The sequence below is a fragment of the Danio rerio genome, chromosome 1, assembly GCF_049306965.1.
Source record: "Danio rerio strain Tuebingen ecotype United States chromosome 1, GRCz12tu, whole genome shotgun sequence".
Classification (NCBI taxonomy): domain Eukaryota; kingdom Metazoa; phylum Chordata; class Actinopteri; order Cypriniformes; family Danionidae; genus Danio; species Danio rerio.
This window is the reverse complement of record NC_133176.1, coordinates 39,130,464-39,153,418: the sequence shown is the minus strand read 5'-3', so window position 1 is coordinate 39,153,418 and position 22,955 is coordinate 39,130,464. Positions and strand designations below refer to the sequence as shown.

Sequence of the window (22,955 nt, the reverse complement as noted above, 5' to 3'; positions counted from 1 at the left end):
ATTCAAGTATAAAATAAATGAATACACAGTTATGTATTGTTTTAATCTATTTTCTTACATTTTTCTTTTTAGTCCTCTTGTTTGTCTTTTGTCTCTTTCTTGCTTGTATACGTGTTTCTAAAAATTCATTTTTGTTTCTTGACTATGTACTGTATGTATTTTTATGATGTTATTCATTGTTTATGTAATCTGCAATACTTTGACAATACTTTAAAGGTTATGCCAAAAACGCTCTTTTGAATTTAATTTGAGAGAGAGAGAGAGAGAGAGAGATGGATGAGTCCTGCAGATGGAATCAAATGTTGAAGTAAAACAAGATTTCATCATCATCATCAAAATCATCTTACTAATCACAATCGAAGAAGTGAAACTTGTATAATGTATATATTCAATCCAATGTTTATTTCTCTTCATTTTGATGACAACTAATGAAAACCCCAAATTCAGTATCTAAGAAAATTTGAATATTGCTTGAGACCAAAACGGAGAAAGGATTTTTAGAAATCGTCCAACTGAAAAGGATGAACATGAAAAATATGAGCATGCAGAGCACTCAATACTTAGTTGGGGCTCCTTTGCCTGAATTACATGAAGTTGATAAGTCTGTGGCACAGTTCATGTGATACGAGAGCTCAGGTTGCTCTGATAGTGACCTTCAGCTCTTCTGTATTGTTGGGTCTGGCTTATCACATCTTCCTCTTCCCAATACCCCAGAGATTTTCTATGTGGTTAAGTCAAGCAAGTTTGCTGGCCAATTAAGAACAGGGACACCATGGTCCTTAAACCAGGTCCTGGTAGCTTTCTGCACTTTGCGCAGATGCCAAGTCCTGTTGTAAAACGAAATCTTCATCTCCATAAAGTTGGTCAGCAGCAGGAAGCATTAAGTGCTCTAAAACATCCTGGTATAGAGCTGTGTTGACCTTGGACCTTAGAAAACACAACGGAGCAGCACCAGCAGATGACATGGCATCCCAAACCATTACTATGGAAACTTTATACTGAACCTCAAGCAACATGGAGATTGTGCCCCTCCCTCTGTTCCTCCAGATTCTGAACCTGCAAAAATTCTTTCATCAGAGAACATTAACTAGAGCACTTAGCAGCAGTCCAGTCTTTCGGCACAGGTGAAATGCTTCTGATGCTGTCTGTTGTTCAGTGGCTTGACACAACAAATGCAAGAGCTGAAACCCAAGTCTTGCATACGTCTGTGTGAAGTGGTTCTTGAAACACTGAATTGAAGGGTTTTTATTAGTTGTCTACAAAATGATCAAAATGAAAAGAAATAAACACTTGAAATATCAGTCTGTGTGTAATACTTTACATTACACAGATTTCACTTCTTGAATGAAATTAGTGAAATAAATACATTTTTTGTAGATATTCTAATTATACGACCAGCACCTGTATCAACAACCAACACCTGTCCTTGTAGAATGACCAGAGGAATACAGATACTTTTGGCATAACAGTCAATTAAACTGAATACAATTTCTCAATCTTTTTTTATATATATTTTTTATTGTTTATGCAATTTTTCACACAAATCTGCAATGGAAGACAGGCTAGTGTTTTCTTACAAAGCAACATCAACTACTGGTCTGGTATGCATTCTACTGCATTTGTCATTTTAATAGATCATAAGTGAAATGGTATTTTTTGACAACAGTCAAATGTAAGAAAAACATTTAAAAAATACTAAGGAACACAACATAAAAATTTTATTAAACATGTAATTAAAAAGGTTTCATTTTATGTAAATTCTGGTTAAAAAAAAATGTTTTATTAAAGTTAACTTTTGAGAATTGTTTCACAACTTTATGAAATGTCAGTTTTGTTTTAATCGTGAGTTGCAATGAATTTTGGCACAAAATCTTGTATTGATAATGTCAGCATCTCCAACATAATATTACTTGCATTATCCAAACAGTATTTTAAGTCACAATATGGTATTGAAATGCAGCAAATTGCCATATTGTTCAGTTTTCACACTATAGTTAGATTTTAATTAAACAGGCTTTGACGAAGAAAAGGCATTGCATTGTTAAACTACACACTGTCTGATGAATCCTTCCAATGTCAGCCTGGAATATATAAACACTTAAGAAATAAAAACCTACCATCTGCAGATTTAAAATATAATAAATAAAAACTGTTGCCAAACACCTATGCATCACTTTTGTAACTCCAAACAATGTCTGTGTCTCAATATAGTATTGAAATGTAGCAAATTGCCATAATATTCAGTTCGGAATGTGTTCAGGTCCTGAATTGAACAACTTCATTAAAAAAAAAACTATTGGAAACTGTAAACATGCTAGCTGGTTGTGGGTGGGGAAAAAGAATTTGCATTATGTAGACGCTGAATAAATGAATGTACTTTGCTGACTGTGTAAAGACTTGTAAAAGTGATCCAAGTGTTGACAAATGGATCGTAGCAATAGTAAATGAATTTGTAAAAAAAAAAAAAAATAATGAATCAGATCCATATTATAACAACATATAAAGTAATGTCAGATTATTTACAGATTTACAGACCTTGTAGCAAATCTTCTGAAAGTACCACATTTTCTGAACATCTTTGGGATGAAAGATTTAGCGAGTGACTTATGTCCTCATTCTTTGATTACATAGATTTGACACATGTGGTGCTGATAATCAGTAGAATCTCATTGGTTCAAATGCCAGGAGAAAGACTGATTACAACTGATTACAAACACCTGGATGCCAAACACACTTGAAGATATTGAGCTGAACATAAATAAACCACATAATGCAGATTTCTTGTTAATGCCTTTGATTTATTTCCCTTATTCCAGAATTCATTATTTACAGTAGTGCCACAGTGCATTATAAGCCCACAAAAAAAAAAAAAAACAATATTCTATTAATCGTTGCAAATATATAAATCAACAATGTGAACTCAAACAAAAAAAAAAGCTTTATGACCAAACACAAATGTATCATAGCCATTTAGAATAATATTAATAATAGTAACAACAATTCAACAAAAATAATCATGCAAAGCTTATATGCATATACATCGGTGTATATCGTAAAGGGATAAACTTTATTGTAGTTCACCATCTTTTCACTTTGGAGTCTTCTTTCACCCTCCAGAGCATGAGCTCCATGCACGCAGTGGCATCTTCGCGTGTGTCATGACCCTCCACTGTGGTAAATGAGAAACGTGTTTGTCTTCTTTGAAAGACATGTACTCTTAAATTGTATACAAGTCATGCTTTGAGGTATGCTCAATAGACCCGTTTCCTGACTCAATTACTTTACACAGCAATTTCATGGAAGAGTTAAACACATCTGAACATTCAATGTATACAATACCCATACATTAGCTTTGAGGGTATGGAAAATGTGCTATGAAACAAAATACACCTGGGGCCTGTTTCAGAAAGCAGGTTATGTGAAAACTTACAGTATTTTAACCCTAAAATGAGAGAAACTCTGGGTTTTCCGTTTCAAAATGGCAGGTTTGTTAAACTCGAGAAATCAGGGTAAGTCAAACCTGTTTCTGAAAAGAGGTAACTTTAACTCAGAGTCAGTTACCGTGGTAACTTACTCTGTGAATCTAACCTGGTCCGGAGCAGGTTTTATTCTCTAAACTGAGTTTCTGTCAGTCTCCTCCCCTTTTTTAAAGATGAAGCGCATTTAGCCTTACATTTCCACACACCTATTTTAGGGCTCATTTTGGAGATGCCCATAAAAACGATAGATGGAAACATCATGATTCACATAATTTTTGAAAATACGCATAATAAAACATGTGCATAACTGAGTAGGTTAAACTTTCATTTGATAAGAAAAGATGTGCATAAACTATGAAGTGCACTTAACAAATTACAGTATGTGCATTAAAAAAAAGGTTTGTTAGAGATGATGATAAAAATGTGTGTGAATGGACAAACCAGGAAACTGAGCACACTGTAGAACATCTTAAATGTTGTTTTTGGTCATTCAAAAATGCCTTAACTGTTTCAGAATTAGTGTATATTATTAATTACCTCCGAGAGTCAGGAGCGTGTCAAGAGTCTCAGCGTCTTGCTTCAAAGCCCCCACGTGTTCATTGCGTGTCAGCATTGTCTTGTGTCTCTGAGGCGCACGTACGTTTATTAAATAAATAATTAATTGACACAGCTTCTTCTACCACAGTAAATTCTGTTTTTACTGTTGATATTTGGCGCAAGTTAATCAGGAAGTGAGTGTGTTCTCTTTGACTCATTGGATAAAAACGCTGCTTTATTCGCATCTTTTATGCAATATTCCAGTTTTGCACAAATTTATGTAATATATTTTGATGGAAACATAGATATTGCCAACATTTGTCACACACAGAACAAAGTCACTTACGAGGCTTGTCATTTTCCATAAATAATTAGCTTAACCTTTGACATGTACTGTAACTAGATTAATTGGATTATTATTCTTTCTAAAAATTATTTTAGCACTGCTTACCTTCTTAATGTTATATCAACCTCTATCACTTGATTAATAAAAAGGCAGACACACAAGTGCACTTTTAAATCTATTAAAAAAGATCAACGTGTATAAAAGTCTAGAAACATTTTATAAACGTCACACATTATATTACTTATTTTATTATACTTAAATATTTAAATACTTTAAATTAAAAATTACGCATTTACTTGAGCAGCTGTTTTCCCAGGCTAACTGTTTCTGTTTCACTGATGCTTGCTTCTTTTTAAATATATACGCTCATATTTGCTATAACTTTGCATGAGCAGATCAAATTCAGCCGGAGAAAGAAATGCTGATCTCTTTTTTTTAAGATGTTGCCATTGTCACTCGTAATATCTGCGGTCCATTGATGATGCCTTTTTATAGTCACGGTGTGCGCGCTTAACTCTGAGTTGGTCTACTCAAAGTTGATTGACCTAACTCAAATCAGCTATTCTGAAACCGAAAACTCAGAGTTTTGAATCTCTCGGTAAATCAACTCAGAGTTCAAGTTTAAACTCAGAGTTGTTTGAACCTCCTTACTGAAACAGGCCCCTGGTATCCAAAGCTACAGGCTGTGATAGAGGGAGGCTTTCTCATGGTCATTGTTTACAAATGTGTGTAGTAGGCCAACATACCACTCTCTTGTATAATTCTCCGGAGGTAGTCTGCAGTCAGACTGTTTAGCTCTCTTTTGTGTGGCAAACCCAGACGATGGGGAAACACCACAGAGGTATCAACCACAGTGCTGTGAATAATCTGAAGATGGCAGAACAACCAACAGGTGATTCTTGTGAGCCTCTAATCAAAAAAGCCAATGCCAGGTTGATAATGTTGACAGTTTATACTGTTATTTCGGCATACTGTTGGAACTCACTTTGAGGGCAGCCAAGTCATTCTCCAAGCCATGGCCAATCAGAATTGTGTCCGCATTAATAAAACTCAAAAGCACTGCTTGTACATCACGCAAAGACGAGCTGCTGCTCTTCACATCAGCTTCACTGATGCCTGAGAATCTGTGCAGGATAAAGAGTTATAATTGACATAATTTAGCAGTTTGAGAACACCGGAGCAAGCCAGGTTCGAATTTCATGTTTAGTTTTGACATTTTGAATTTAAGGTTTTTACAGATGTAAAAGGTTTTTACACACATTTGGGTTATAAAATTAGGTAAACTATGAAGTATATGAAAAAATCTGTAATAACCTACAGAATATAGACTAGAATTAAAGCCTGTTCAGACAAAGTACTAAGATAACTATATTATATCCACACCAGCAGATGACACTGTTTTGTTTAACTAAAAGCTAAAGTTTTTTAATGTTTACTGCTTAAAATGAGCTAGCAGGATAGATACTGACTGGCTGTCAATGTTTTTCTCATTTGCCAAATAAAAACTAAATCTGAAAGTGATGCCAGAATTTGTACCATAAGCAATTTTCGGTGTGGAAAAAGCAAAATATAAAAGGTGTATTAAAATTGTGTCATGAAAATGCATCTCTATTAACACAGATCCATGAAAAACTGTATTATGCATTCCAGGCTAGTAGTGTTACACACACATAACAAACTAGGCATAGGCCGGTATAAGATTCTGAAGGTATGATAACCATCAAGCAGTTTCAGGCAAGTTGTGTTTACTGCTCTAAAATATGCTCTTTTTAAACGTCTGGGTATAAAACACTTTGACAAAACTTTGTTCGCCTTTCAACACAATTTTGTTTTAAGAAATATTTCCAATATATTTTAACAGTAAACATGTTAGGCTAAATAAAATATGAATTATTGACTTCTGATGTCTACATTAGTTCCAAAAACACAGATTTCTTTACAAATTCTTTGGATATCTTTGCTGCTGGAGAAGATACTTTTGTCCAAAAAACTAAAAAAAATAAAAATAAAAACCTGAAAAAAAAAATTGTATATATATATATATATATATATATATATATAAAACGCATACCATAGGAACAGTATAGTGGAAAGTTTTGGTGATTTTTCAAACCTTTTCCAGACCGCGGTATACCTTGAAAAAGGTTATTGTCCCATGCCTATAACACACTACATACATGTGCTTACAAATAGATATATAACTGATGGCATAGTTGTCAGAAATAAAAAATTTAAGTAATTGTGCTTTCATAGTTTATGCTGCAATGATGACTGTAGGCCTTTAATTTTCAGGCTCCCAAAACAATTCTTTAAATGAATGCCACAATTGCACAAGTTTAGTTGAAATAATGCATTAAAGTGTAACACATGAATTTTTAATACAAGCTCAATTATAATTATAGGGTAAAAAGGCCTTTAAGATGAGTTTTATAATTAAAGATTGAAACAGATCAAGTACAATAAACACCTATAGTTCTTTTGAATGTCACCATTACCATGTCAATGTCACCATGCCCCCACTCATCTAAAACAACATTGTGAAAAGCAAAATAAACCAATCAACATTTAAAGTAGGTCAAAAAAGTTAAAAGTCAAAATAGTCTTAAAACAGGAAACAGTGGAAAACTTTGATGAAAGGTGATGATCCAATTCAAATGTTGCCAAATTTAGTGTTATGCCTTGAAAGCAATCCCTACCTGGTATTATAGTCAATGACATCATTATCAGGCTTGACAAAGGAGTCAAAGACAACTTGCAAACTGCTGCTCACTACAGTCACTCTTGCTAGTTCCAGACCTTGAGTCGTGTAACACTGGTGAAAAACAAAATTAAATATCAAATTACCTGCTTTTTTCCTTGGTTATTATTATTTTTTAACTCTCAACTATGATCAGTACTTAAACCTTACTGTTTGTGTGTCAATGGCATAGATTCCTGGACATGTTTTTCCCACCGCAGACTGATGAAGACTGCTCACAAAGCCCTGAAGGCTAACTGCATCATGCACGTGAAGCTGTAAATAAGTACACAAGAAAATACACTGAAAGTCAACTTTGGTCATTGAAAACATCAGGTTAATGGCTTTGGTGAAATGCTACAATATCACAATTGAATCAAAGTTCAAGGACAAAAATCATAGCATAATAGAGTGAAGACAAATCAGGTGAAATGTTTTCAGTCCCTCTAATAAAGCATGAGTATAATTGAAACAGAGATTATAATACATTGAAGACTTGACATCCAGGTGACCCAACTGCATTCTCACAACAACTGTAGCGCGTCTCAACACCGCCTGGCACTATGGCAGAAGAAAGAGTAAATCATAGATATTGATGGAAATAAAAATTCAAATCAATTTTGAAAACATTCTTACCTCTATTCTCAATGACTTTTCCATAATGATAGTTACACTCTTCTCTGCGTGTGTGTTTTCCACTCCTGTCGACGGAGAACGTTGCTCCACATCGACAGCAGATTCTCTTTAAAGCTGTTAGCAGTGTTTTCCTAATTATTTAAAAGGCTTAAAACCCTAATAGCTTCATTTCAATGTTCTTATTACAAATGTAAATAAAAATAAAATCTTCACCCCATTTATTAATTTCACCTTGGGAAACTAAAAAGCCTTTACTCATGTTTGAAGTTCTAAACAGACTCACGGTCACTTATGCCCTTCTTGGTATCTCCATACTGGATGGCAAAGTCAGCTTTGTCCTGATGTTTACGAGGGAAGTTGTTTACTTGTAGCAAATCCTCAGACAGGATGTGCTCCTTCAGTTGCTCAAAAAGTGTCAAATCGCCTGCATTAATAAAACACATACTCGTGAATGTTCAAAATAACTAAACATAAAACCAGGATACCTATATGCTGGGCACATACGAATGAAAATGTATAATAAAACGTTTGCGTGTATTTTTTTTTTACTTTCCATTCAAAGAATGCTAAACATAAAAATGTTACTTAGCATATTAGGATGACTTCTGAAGAATCACAACACTTATAATAATATATAATACAAAATATATTAGAAATAATAATTAAAAATATATTATTAAGAATAAAAGTATTAATATATCACAATATTACTTTTTTTTTTTACTCTATCTTTGAACAAAAAAATGCAACAGTGGAGATTTTTTAAAATCTTACAAACCCCAAAACAATACAGAAGGAAAAGACAGTAAGTTTGACGGTGTACCATGTTACTACAGTATGAATGAATTCAGACTACCCACGTTTTAACCATTCGTACAGTGATAGTTTATCCAAAAATTAAAATCTACTCACCATTTACTAAACTTCAAGTTGTTACAACCTACTTTATTCAGTTGGACACGACAGAATATATTTTGAAAAGGCTCAAAGTCTACTGACAAGAAAAAGAAATGCTATGGAGGTCAATGGTTACCTATTTTTCCATGTTTTTTCAAAACATCTTCAGAAGAAAAAAAAAGTCAAATAGGTTTGGAACAAGTAAAGGGAGAGTAAATAATCACTATTCTAATTTGGGTGAACTATCCCTTTAGGTATTAATAAATAAATATATAGGTCCAATGTCTGCTATTTTTGTTTTATCATCATCATCATTATTATTGTTATTATTACTAAACAGAGACATCCTAACACATAGCAGTCTTAAGTATTCATTTAGAAAATGAAAAAAAAACTACTTTTAATTACTACTACATATTAACGGTCCAAAATGAAAATAGACTACTTCCTACTGCGCATTTTAATAAACCTCATCTAACAAAAAAAGAAAGAAAGAATTATAGCGACAGAGGTGAACACTCTAGTTTGACCCTGAAATGAGAGCCAGCTCTTACCGGGTCCCTGAAGTGCTTGAGTATTTAGTGGTACATTGCCTCTAGACACATGCTGATCTCTCTCACTGGGAGCTGTAAGTACATATAAGGAGGATGACCTGATAGGAGTGTACAGTGCTGTAAACAAAAGTGGCTGCAGTAATTTGAACAAAAGCACACCATGCATAAATATACCAAACCTACCCTTGGCAGGCAAGATGTTTTGGTTTTTAAGTCTCTTGAGCGCATTGACAGCGATGCTTAGATACTTCAGCTTATTGATACTGCGGTCATAAACAATTTTCTCTTCTGCCAGAGCCTAAAGTGTTTAAAAAAGTTGTTGAGAACACAGATTACAAAACAGAAGCATTAAATAAATGATGAATGTACTTCTTTGCTCTCAAACATACCTTCTCAAAGGCATCTTGCACCGTCACAGATGACTTCAGGAACTCCTCAACAAAGAGGTTCACATAACGTTGACGAACATCGTGTGGAACTTTTGCCCCAACTTCATGATGAACTTTTGCTTTTCGTTTTACACCCATCACCTATACAAATCACAACATTCAATTTTAATGTAACAATTACAGAATATTTCTTCTGTAATGTTAAAAAAAATGACTAGATGTCTTTTGACCAAAGAAATTCATGTCTGGCAGCCACTGGTTGCTCACTGAATTTTCAGATTAGGGCAATGCAAAGAAAAGTCCTGCATAATACCAGATACAAAAAAATGTCTTATTTATAAAAATAAAAAAGTTACATGAAATTATGAAAATTTACTCATTGTTTTTGCGACCTCATGGTTAAACAGCCTAAACTACTAGAATATTAATCACCACAGGTGCTGATTATGTGCTTTATTCAGTGTTAACCGTCACCTGTGTGAGTTTGAATGCCGTTTTATGTGACATTTAAAGATGTACTGAAAGCATGAGCAAATAGTTTACTTCAGACCTTGATAATAAAATAACTAGCAAACATAGTTTAACTGTGACTCAGTGCAAACCAACAACAACAGTCACTCAGGATGTACTTTTATCAATTTTAGAGGTTAAATATGTATTGATTAGACTTTAAACCTTACATTTGGTTGGGAGTGCAGTGCACTATTCTGTGCTTCAGAAGGTCTGTGGTATTTAAATCTTTGTTGTGTCGAGTCTTGTGTGGACAAACAAATTGCTTGTCGCTGAAATACAGTGTAACATTAAATCATTAGACAAAAATCCAATTAAAACAGCTCCAGAAAAAAAAATAGAACATTGAGAATATTATTAAAGACCTGATAGCGTAGAACTTTGTTCAAAGTTAGTATAACTTTTGTTCAATTCCTGGAAGAGAATTACTTTGAAAGAACCTTGCCAGAACGTTGGCCTGTGGACATTCTCTGTTAGCTAGTGAAGTCTATAGTTTGTCTAGAAGTGCATGTTATGCACAGATTAATTGTTCACTATAAGCTCAACAACATGAATACGAAAAATGAACAGGGTAAAATCTTAATACCAAAAATGCACTAAAGAATTTGCTAACCTTAGCTGGTGTATAGTTTGCAGGTTGAGTAGGATGTTGAGCTGGTGCAAGTTGAACAGGTGGAGAAGGCTGAGGTGGCCTTTGGACAGACATTGTGGTTGGAATCAGTGTCAAAGGTAAAGCACAATTTCCTTCAGGCACGATGAAGTGCAGGTTAGTCCCCAGCTGCAGAGTGGCACCAACCGGAATGATACCAACACATGCTATTAAAAAATAAAAAGCAGTAAAAACACAATTTCTTAACAAATAAATCTGTTAAACTAAAATGTGCATGATGCTTACAGTTTTGCACTGCACTTTGATGAATTTGATGAACATTAGATGTATAAACTTTCTTTGGAGCACTGTTAATGACCTGAGACTGACATCCCTTCACTGCTGCAGTCAAAATGGCTGCTCTTCTTTGACACAACTGACTTCTGGAGGGAACATTCAAATGGGAGGTTCCTTCTTGAAGAGGGACAATAATTTGTGCTTTGCTTTTGCTGGCTGGCTGATAATGGAAGGATAGACAATATCAAAAAAACGCTTTGGTAAAATTAATCACTATTTGCTGCACACAAAAAACATCGGCAAGCTTGGTTATTAGTGTGTATATACACAGTACACACATGCACATACATACAAATGTCACATACCTCAAACTTTGCCACATGTGCGACCCTTTTCTTTAGCAAGGCTACTGGATTGGACTTCATTTCAGTTCCGACTTTATCCTAAAAATGTGAGACGTAAACATCATTCAAAAACTTTACATTAACAAATGAATAATTCAACAAGGATTCTTTAAACTGATCAATGGTTACCTTAAATGTATTATGCTACAAAAACTTCCATGTGAAATAAATGCTTTAAATTTTCATGCTTTTTAAAATCTTATATTCAAAGCTTTTCAAAAAAAAAATTTAAACTTTACATTTGAACATCCTTGATAATATATTAGATGGATTAACTTACAGGTGCGTCACACTGAACCACAGGAGCCTCACTTTGGTTGGCTTCCATGAAGATCCTGTAGCACTCTTCCATTGGGTCGGTGTCTGAAAGATCTAGGTCCGAGTACCTGAGCTCCGCATCAGAACTAGAGTCAACTACAATGGGTTCATTATTATTTCCTGCCATTGTAGCAAAGGTCTGTGAAGGAACAGTCATGTCACAGGCAGCTGAATATGATACATTTGATGTAGGTAATTTTTCTATGGACTCCACAGTTCTTGGGTTGAGCTGACTATTTGATGGTGCAGAAACAACACCAAAATCAATCTCTGAGACATATGCAGGTGTGTTATGAACAAATGGTTCTCCATGACTACTCTGAAGAGTCACCCAAGATGTTTCAGTCAGACTTTGAGTATGTGGTGGTCCTAAGAATCTGTGCTCTTCAGCCTTATGTAATGGTGAAGGTAAGGACTGAGATGAAACCATAGGAAAATACTGCTGATGTATCTGAGAGATGTCCTTTGAAGATACATTTTCTGACTTTAGAGCATAACCTGAAATGCTGCTGTTCTGTGGTTCTCTAGAAGTTAGATTTTGTAAAGCACTTCTTGGAAATTGGGAGGAAATGCATTCATCTCCATAAACAGAATTAACAGGAAGCATCTTAACGTCTTGAATGGTTTTGAGCTCGTCACTTTGACTTCTCATATTGTTTAGACATGTGGAAATGTCATCCAGGACATTCTCCAAGTTGTGAGCTTTTTCCTCTTTTTGCTTGACGAATGTTTCCATATTGATATTTGTGAAGTTATTTGGTTCAGCCACAGGTTCTTCTCTTAGATCCTCCAGAAATGGTTCAATATCTTTTCCAGGGTGATTTGCCATTGTTATCCCTTTAATTATCTGCCCATCATTAGCCTCTTTATAATGCTCAGCTGGAGCATTACTAATAGGGCACAATTTGGGTAAGTCTAGCAGTTCCTTATTTTTAGTTTCACGCTGCTGTGGAAGTTTATGCTCATCCTCAAATTGTGACACATCAATGACAAGTTCGCCCTCAGAAGATTCTTGCTCTTCTGTGATCATCATAGGTTTCACTAAGGTTCTTGCGTTCTCCTGGTCACTCAGAGTGCATTTCATGTCATGGCTTGGAAGTCCATCAGAAGACTTTTCTTTGTGCTGGTTGGGATTTGTTTGTTGATTTGAAAGATCATTGTTAACCGCACCATTCCTCTCAAGTACATGTGTTTTAATTATTGCACTCTCCTGTTTGGGTTTATGTTTTCTGTGGTCTTTTGTTAAAGATGGAATGTCAATGACCAAGGTACCTTTATCTTCAGAATCATCAAAATGAGACGACAGAGGTTGAACAATTTTTCCGGTTTGTTTACTCTTTAGACCGTGATCAATATCGACTTTGTCGGATGACTTAAGCTTGCATTCTGCTGAGCTGCTAGATAGCAAGTCTGCTGAAAAATTAGAACAGGGGTCATATTCCAAATCAGTCTTGGGTCTGGCACGGTCAACCACATACTTCTGACCACTAGTTGAGCAAACAGGCTTTTTGGATTTCAAATGGTTACCATTTTGGTCTTTAGGCCTACTTTTGGTGGTTCGCAAATATTTTCCAGAGCATTGGCCTGTTTGTGTGAGAGACTGTGATGTCTGATACTGAGACAGTCTTTTTTGTTCTTTCTCCACCTCACTCCTCACCGCCTCGATTTCTTTGTTGATTCTCTCCAGTTCCTCAAGACAAGCATAATTGTCCTCGGTGGTGTGAAAGGATCCATTGGCAGAAGTCACTTTAGGATCTCCAAGACCTAAATGTGAAGCAGAGAAAAAAAAATTGCAAAACAATGCTTTGAAGTATACCATCGCTGCACAGATGTTCCTTCTGTTATGCATGCTGTAATGGCAGAATTTGAGCACACACATTTGAGAGATTACTTGGAAAATTAAGAGCTTTGCAATAATAAAACCATTTTAATGAGTGTGGATTGAATGAATGAGGGGGAAACAGCTAATTTGATTTAAATGCCAGTATAATGAAATGCTTTGAATTATTTTATGCTGTGCATTTGGGGAAAATAAACTCATTTTCAGAAATATACAAGGCACATAAACCTTAGTGGATCTTATAATGGGTAATCTTAATTTCTTAGAATTGTTTTTTTCAGTTTTCTGACTCAGCAGTTCCCTCTGAAAATTTCGAATAGTTATACATTAATAAGCAAGAGGCCCTAAATATAAGCGCAATTATAACGATCACTATACACAATATATAACTGCACAATTATATAAACACATGCTTTGAAATGTGCACATTCAGTAAGGGGTCTATAGTTCACAATGAAAAATGCTGGGTTCTTGTAATCTAAAGTTGGTCCAAATTTGGACAAACTTAACCATTGAGTTAAAAAGTGTCATTTAAAATATTAATTAAAAAAAAATAAAAAAAATAATAAAAAAAAGAGTCAATGTTGTCCATTTCTGACAAAACATTGAGTTATAACCAACCATTTGTGTGCATGCATGTAACAAAATTCCTATTTTTTTCCCCAAAATTGGAAACTACTGTAAATGCTCAATCTAAATAATAATAGATTTTAACACATTTATAGATCTCTTTTTACAATCTAATCTGTAAACTAGTGCACAGTTTACGGTTATATGAAGCATGTTTTTTTTTTTTTTCATTATTATTTTATACAGGAGTCATCTGCATTTTGATATACAGTTTATATTGTGTTTTTAATTTAAGTATACCAGAACCTATTTTTCTGTCAATTTTTTAACATTGTAACGCACTGACCAACTTATCTTAAATAAGCCACATATATTATGTCCATCTAGGCTTCTTTCAGTGTGATGTGTTGGTGACATGCAAGCAGTTGAATAGCTATTTACTTCGTTTTGTGTAGGCTAGTAATTCACATTTTAGTCACTTTTTTAAAGTTACCATATGAATTTGCAAACAGCTAGATTTGATGCATGATTATTAAAGTAATTAATTTAATTTCGAGGCTAATCACGTTGCAAGGTTTGAACTGACGCAAACGAGTCTCCACTCGAATTTGTTTAGAATTGTTTAGACGTGCGAATGACTGAATTGTTTAGAACTGTGAATCAGTTTGACTAATGAAATTTAAATGAATCATTTAAATGAAAGTAAAACATCGTTAGTGATAGCAGCATAGCAATAAACTTAAAACAGTAACGTTAACGTTAGTATAACTGTCAAAGTGAATCATGTGTGTTTACCTTTGGTATTCATCACGTCAGAAGAACTGTCTTTGCTGTGATTGTACAAACAATAAGGTCGTTGACATCGTCCAGACTGAAGAAAGGGACAATCTATTTCATCGAAGAGAGCTGTGGAAGGAAACATTCCGCTGACGAGATACCAAATTATTGTACTGTTCACTGTCTGTAAAACGCAATTTCTCTGTTTCTTGTTGTATTCAACATATGTGACACGACGAGATCTGATGACATTTTCTTTAAGGCGGTGGAAAGGGGGGACAAACTCAGTATGAAAAAGGGTGACCTCGCAAAAAAGTAGCTGATAACTTTAACACTTGTGAACTGGAGAGACAGGCTACTTCACCAGCTGGTAGCGCGAGTGTTTTAATTAGTTAATTTCCAGGTGTGGCTGATTGATTGTTCGGCTTTGTAGCGATTCTATTTCGCGAGTTGTTCAATTGAACCGAATCTTTAAAAATATAGGTGCGTTCAGGGCTTATTGTGGAATTCTGATCCAGCACCTCATTTTACCGATCCCTTTTTTTTATTGACTTCAATAACAAACATACAAAATTCAATGTACACAAAAGAACACAATGACAATAACAGATCATTTTACCGATCCCTCGCCTCAAAGTTGCAACTATGTCATCACATGGCATCATCACCAATTTTTATTTTTTTTTATAACAACAAAAGATTTAAAGTACAAATAAAACAAAACACAGTCTCTACGAACTAGTTCATTTTTTTAACAATAAGGGAATTATGAATTAAATATAGCATGAAGGAAATAAGGGAAAACAAAAGGGTATAAACATTCATTCATTCATTCATTTTCTTGTCGGCGTGGTCCCTTCATTAATCCGGGGTCGCCACAGCAGAATGAACCGCCAACTTATCCAGAACGTTTTTACGCAGCGGATGCCCTTCCAGCCACAGCCCATCTCTGGGAAGCATCCACACACACACACACACACACACACACACACACCAATTTAGCCTACCCAATTCAACTGTACCGCATGTCTTTGGACTGTGGGGGAAAGCGGAGCACCCGGAGGAAACTCACGCAAACGCAAGGAGAACATGCAAACTCCTCACAGAAACACCATCTGAGCCGAGGTTTGAAACCAAACATCACTCTTTAGGCTAATACTTCTTGTTTGAATGTGCTAAAAGGGAGTTTGCATTTACGTACATTTTTACTATAAAATTTCCAATATATTTACAATTTTCCAATATAATGTATTTATAATGTAATTCTTTGAAATTTGTGAATCGGTCTAATTTGTCTAAAATTTGTCTAAAAATAAACCCGAAACACGCGTGGTTGTTATGCTCTGAACTCAGCCAATCATGAACGTATATCGCGTTTGAGGCAGGGTGAATTTGGGTAATCTGGGACACTTTTCGCAATTTTGACATCACTTTTATTTTAATGTCTATCTAGAACAACATGCTAGACTTAGGCCTAAAATATTTTCTAACGACCTGAAAAAACATAATATAAGCCCCTTTCAAACAAATGTTATTGTGCCACACCTATAGTTTATTTAAAAAAAAAGAAAGAAAGAAAATCTGCCTGAATTTGATAATCTGGGACTTACGTTTTTGGGCTGAAAAAGTATATATTTGCAATATTTATGGATGCCAAACACAATTTTACCTATTTTTAAAAAGTGAGTGTGTGTATGTGAGTGTGAGTATGTGTGAGAGAGAGACTGTGTTTGTGTGTGTGTGTGTGTGTGTGTGTGTGTGTGTGTGTGTGTGTGTGTTTAAGTGAGTGGGAGTATGTCTGTGTGAGTAAGTTTGTGAGTGAGTTTGTGTACAGAACATTGTACACATGTACAAGTCTCTAAATGCATATTTCTTCCATTCGAAGGCTGTCCCAGATTACCCAAATCATGCTGTCCTACATTATCAATTATGATAATGTGGGACAACAAAAAAAATTTTTAAATCTTTTTTTAAAAAACAAACATTTTCAACACTTTATTACATATTTTGTTACTTCAATATATTCAAACCATAATTTGACAACAATTGGGAACATTGTCTTGATTATGACAGGTTTATGTCCTTAACATTAATTTAGTCAGAATCCTATGTCACTGACCTTGTCATCTAATTGTGTCTAGATCTTCCTGATTGACAAGTGTCCTGAATTTTGTTGGAATTCACCCTACTGAACACAAATTCACCCTATACTGTTGTTTGTATTGTAAACAAAATTTAAAAACACAGATCTACTTAAAAGAGCAGGCTAAATAATTAATCACCACTGTAAAAGGAATTAGCTGATGAAAATGTAAAAGTTTAAAATTAGTTTTATTTATATTTATAATAAAAACTATTATTTTAATCTTTAGTATGTTATTTGGCAGTTTACACAATTCTTTAATTGTCTAAAGTAGCAGAAGACCCTAACCTAAGTTTTAATAACAACACTGCATTACAACAAGACTATTCTTTGACATTATGGGTGTCCAGAACATCTGATATTGTCTGTTTGTGCATATTGTTTTGAGCTGTGCTGTCATCAGTGTATACAATGACCTGTGGAAATGTGTTCTTTATCAAACTCTAAAAATAGATATAAAACTTAAATTTTAATTAAACTTTAATTAATAATAAAAATCCTGTTGCCTATATAACATTTGAAGCTGCATGTAGTCATGCTACAACTATTGTTCCATTTTTAGGTGGGTAAATAATGAAAAGTATACACTGTAAATATTAAACCAAACCACATTTCTAGACAAGGATAAAATTAATTAGAATTACATTTGATACATTTGTAAGGCAAATGGTGGATGAAGACAACAGTGGATTTGTTGCTTAAATACTAGATATCTTTTTAAATATAACTTTCATGGCATGCAATTGTCAAAGTCTTTATGTTTTTTAGTTTAACATGATCATGAAGGCCGTTGGGGCACTTTGACAAGCGCGCCGCCACATTCCTATCTTTTGTTTAAATTTTTAATTTCTGTAAATTTATGATGTTATTACATTGTGCTCTACAGGGACTGTTGGTCTCACAGACAGCCAGCAGCTGAATTCACTTTGGCTGGCAAAAGCGAGCAATTAGACCCGGGATTAAAAAGGATTGAGTTTAGAGGCCTGAGGAGAGTTTGCCTGCCATCTCGAGACACTCCATTACCATCAAGAACACAAGCCATGCTGAGTTACCGCTGGAGGGTAGGCAGAAAAAAAGCCACGCGGCACTGCCAGGAAACACATTTGTATCTGAAGAGGTTGAGCCTGACATCAACATTTGGGAGAAATGGTAGGCTGTAACCAGTGGGATCGTGGCCTGATCAAACCCTGATTTTGGGACAGAGAGCAGATGGAATTCATTAAGCCAACACTGGCGGCGGGCTGCTTTTCACCAAGTCATTCAGGGAAAAACAGAGCTATTCGATACCATCATTCAATAGTTGCTAAGAATAATTATTCACTCAAATGTATTACCACAGGTCAATTGAATTCCTCTCTCTTATTTCTTAAGCAGATTCTTTTCAAAAGCAGTTGTAGCCGAGGGGGCTGTGCATTTTCACACACAAAACCATTTCTGTAATGTTTTAGTGTTCATTTGGCCTCCCATTAAATTTAAAAATAAAGCTAGCCCCTTAACAGTCCTGAAAGTATAATTCACCAAAAAATCTAATTCATCTTCCCATATTAAAAATCTGCTCTAGTGTATTGAACTATTACAGTAATTGAATTAATCTTTTGCGATTATTCTATTGTTGCCATATTAATACATCAATTTAGCCAATACACAAAGAATTGTGCAACTATCCCACTACAATACAACATAGTTTTATTTATTCATTTATTTTCTTTCCCATCACTGTGAAACACCTAAATATTTTCATTCACACACATCATACGCTACAGACAATTTAGCTTACCGTATTCACCCATACCACGTCTTTGAACTTGTGGAGGAAACCGCCGCAAACACGGGGAGAACATGCAATCTCCACACAGAAATCAAAACTGACCCAGCTGTGGCTTGAACCAGCAGCCTTCTTGCTGTAACGCGCGGCCACATCACAGTTTAGTAAAAACTAAAATGTAGTTGCTGTATTTATTTCAGCACATTAGTTCACCATAGTTAATGCTACAGTATTCTTTACCATTTATTAACACAGTGTAAATATTAAACAGTTTAATACACTTGACTATGATTCAAAAACACTATATATTGCTGTAGTATTTTTTCATGTGGGTTAGCATTTGTTTAGGCTCGTGCCATTACAAATCTGTATGTGTTTCCTTTTTCTGTTAAACACAAAATGTCTCTTAATATGGAACTGAATTCAAGATTAAAGATTAAATATATAGATACTTTTTTTTATTTATGCATTTTATTTCCTGGGTTATGGTTGTCTCTCCAGAAGGCAAAAAACATAAATGTGCACACATCTAAAAAATCTCGAAGGCAGGTGCTCCATCAAAAATAAACATAGCAAAAGATCAAAAGAAATTTGACACACTGCCACTTTAGCTCTCAAAAGGCTTTAATATCACTCACAACGTTTCGACTGACATGGTCTTCATCAGGTCAAACTCTCCCTTCAATACGTCACTCATCAATAAAGAGCATTGCGTTTCTACTGGTTTTCTTTGGTCTTTTTCTTGTTTTTCAATTGACAAGCTATATATGGCTGACCATGGTACAACTAAAGATCTGTTGTTAACTCTTTGGGAGAAATTGCCAGTCAAAACACTGACTTTGACGAGATACTAGCTGCCAGTGACAACATTACATTGTGCGAACTGAACATGATGTTCATGCAATGAATACTGTTGGATAAAAAAAAAAAAAATGCTTCATTCTACTGTAAACAGTTGACTTTCCTAGCAAGTGAGCTGTTACTTTTGCAGACTATTTGCATTGCATGTATGGCTCAAATGCAACATTCAAGTCCACATTGACCTTTCTCACCATCAACAGAATATAAGTGCTCAAAACCCTGTTAATGTAGTCCCAAAATTTGATTGATTGATGGATTGATTGATAACTTTGTATTTAACTCATGTACAGTAAAATGGCAGAATTTTACTTCAGTATAAGGATGTATTTCAAACTAAAACAGAATATTGTGTAGGGGTATGTCCAGCCTGATCTCACGAGGAAACGTAAGTATTTGACGTTTTATCAGTTTAATGGCTAATTTGTACGAAAAAGTACGATTTTAAAAAGGAGGCATGGCACCGAACCCCACCCCTAACCCCAACCGTCATTGGGTGATGAGCAAATCGTACTAAATTGCACGAATTCATACAAATTAGCCACTAAATTAAAAAGTTACGAATTGCTGTGAGATTGTGTTGGTATGTCTCCTCACGTCTTTCATCAGCAGCAAACTAATGATTGGAGGGACGTGGCTAAGCAAACACCTCTCATACCATTAAACTGACATCATAAGAGAATGACGGCCATTTCAAATGGTCAGATTTTTACTAACAATTACAAAAATCTTAAATTTTTTTATTTGATTTTTTACAAAAATTACAATTTCAGTGGATTAATTTTTTACCAAAGAGGAGCATGGTGGCTCAATGGTTAGCACTGTTGCCTCACAGCAGGTGACTGGTTAGAGTTCTAGCTGGGCCTAGTTGTCATTTCTTTGTGGAGATTGCATGTTCTCTCTGTGTTTGTGTGGGTTTCCTCCGGGTATTCTGGTTTCCCCCACAGTTTAAAGACATGTGCTATGTGAATTGGATTAACTAAATAGGCCGTGATACTGTGTGGGTGTTTCCCAGTACTGGGTTACGGCTTGAAGAGCATCCGCTGCATAAAACATATGCAGGAATAGTTGGTGGTTCATTCCGCTGTGGTAAATAAGAGAATTATTTACTTAATTAACCTTTGAGTTTTTTTGTTTTTTTTGTTAAACACAAAAGATGGCGACACGGTGACGGAGTGGTTAGTGCTGTCACCTCAGAGCAAGAAGGTCGCTGGTTTATCCAGGTGCTCCAGTTTCCCCCACAGTCCAAAGACATGTGCTATAGGTTAAATGAATAAGCTAAATTGGTCGTAGTGTATCAGTGTGTTTGTGAATGAGTGTGTATGGGTGTTTCCCAGTGTTGAGTTGCGGCTGGAAGGGCATCTGCTGTGTAAAACATATACTGGTTAAGTTGGTGGTTCGTTCTGCTGTGCTGACCCCTGATGAATAAAGGGACTAAGCCGAAGGAAAATGAATGAATGAACACAAAAGATGATATTTTGAATTTTGGACTTTCACAACAGGAAAAAAATATTATGAAAGTCAATGGGTGCCAGCTTACCAGCATTCTTCAAAATATCTTCCTCTGTGTTCAACAGATGAAAAAGAAAACTCAAATATGTTTCAAGCAACTCAGACTAATTGGGCATGCTGTATGTGCCCAGGTCTACATTTTTGAGAATTGAGTAATATGTGCCTGGGGTTGCATGGCTACTTTTTTTGTGCAAAATTCTACAGGGCAGTATGACATAACCCAAAACTAATGGAAACTAATGAACAGCATATCTGGAAAAATCAGTAGCTCACCTCATAGATCGTCAGACATGGGACACGGAGCAGACCAGGTAAAATGGAAGAAAAAAGGCAGTATGAAATAGAGGTAAAAGCACTCAACATGGGTTGGCTTTTCTTTCCTAGTTATCTTTGGATAACATTATCTGTTATATTTTTGGAAGGGGTAGGTGGGTCAATCGATATAGCAAATTAATACAAGCAGGACAAGCTAAACAGCTTCTCTGATTGACGCGCACATGAAGGACGTTAAGATACGCAAAATGTAGAAATGGATCTCAAGTGGATTTTATTATTTATTTATTTTTAAGATATTTAAGGTATATACTGTTAAGGTATTTTTAATGTACAGTTAATTATTACAGCATAATGAAACATTTGAAACTAAAGAAGCAACATAGAGGATGCCAGGGGGACAAAACAGTAAATAAAATATATAATATGATACAATAAGTTAAACAAGAAACACAAATAGTACAAAAAATACAAAAAGAACTGTTGTTACAGGGAAATTTTAAATAGGGCATGACAAGACACACATGACTTAGTGTTTCCTGAACCTGAAAGTGATTCAAAGTATTGTTTCAATTTTTTTATGAATACCTTAAAAAGCGGTTTATTATTGGAGAATTTGCATTTATGGATGTGATATTTAGCTAGTAAAAGTAAAATATTTATAAAGTAGAACGCTTTCTCTGTACTATTGTCTGCATCAATCAAACCAAATAATACATTTTTCCAAAACAAAGAAAAATTGGAATATATAAATTCAATCACAAATTTGCAAAAGTTAACCAAAAATATTTTGGTGTAGGAACAGTACCAAAATAAATGTACAGTTGTTTCATTTTATAAATTACAGAAAGCGCACACTGTGTTAACATTCAATTTAAATCTTTGAAAATATCTACTCACTGGGTGGAATCTGTGAATTAATTTAAAGGACACTTACTTTGATTTACAAGAAATGGCACAAAAGAAAACATGCCCAGTGATGTATTCGAGACCAGAAATGTACACAGCGGCTTCTAATGAATTTGTGAAAACAAAAACTGCAAGCATGTATTGTAGCTGGTTCGTATTTCGTACCCCTGGAAATAAATCCACAGCCTGGGTTGGTTTTGAACAAATGAATGGTAAGTAAATGATGACAGAATAAAATTTTTTGAGTGAACTAAGAAGGCTAACAATGTGCAGTCAAATTAATATTGTCCATATTGATTTCATGCTGACTTTAATCATTAATACCACATTAGTAATTAATTAACTACACAATATTTATTCACCTTAAGGGTGCAGAGGTGGTTGTCTTCGAAATTTTTTGTTGTTGTGCTGGTTAAGTCTCTTCACAGTCCAATAGTAATGATTAAAGTGAATGATCTAAATTTATATGTATTTTTATATTCTGGATAAGGCATAAGACTAAAAAATGTTCATCCAATTAAATATTGTCTGGCCGACATCTCCCATAATTCTGATAAGTAGCTTAAACTGTCAACAAATGTAGATTTGGGCTTCTGCGCATCTGTTCACGCATAG

General features: G+C 34.9%; 1 protein-coding gene across 2 annotated transcripts; it reads right to left on the bottom strand.

The window, feature by feature from the left end:
- Window positions 1-2,777: 2,777 nt before the first annotated feature.
- zgc:152968 lies at window positions 2,778-15,281 on the bottom strand. 2 transcript variants are annotated; one of them, NM_001327755.1, is given in 17 exon segments: window positions 2,778-3,169; window positions 5,109-5,229; window positions 5,348-5,486; window positions 7,059-7,174; window positions 7,271-7,375; window positions 7,587-7,660; window positions 7,736-7,849; window positions 8,019-8,159; window positions 9,187-9,258; window positions 9,370-9,484; window positions 9,576-9,716; window positions 10,256-10,357; window positions 10,699-10,901; window positions 10,981-11,191; window positions 11,337-11,414; window positions 11,656-13,457; window positions 14,899-15,238. In NM_001327755.1, coding segments are annotated over 17 exon segments (3,753 nt in total). In that variant the 5' UTR covers window positions 15,026-15,238; the 3' UTR covers window positions 2,778-3,077.
- Window positions 15,282-22,955: the final 7,674 nt, after the last annotated feature.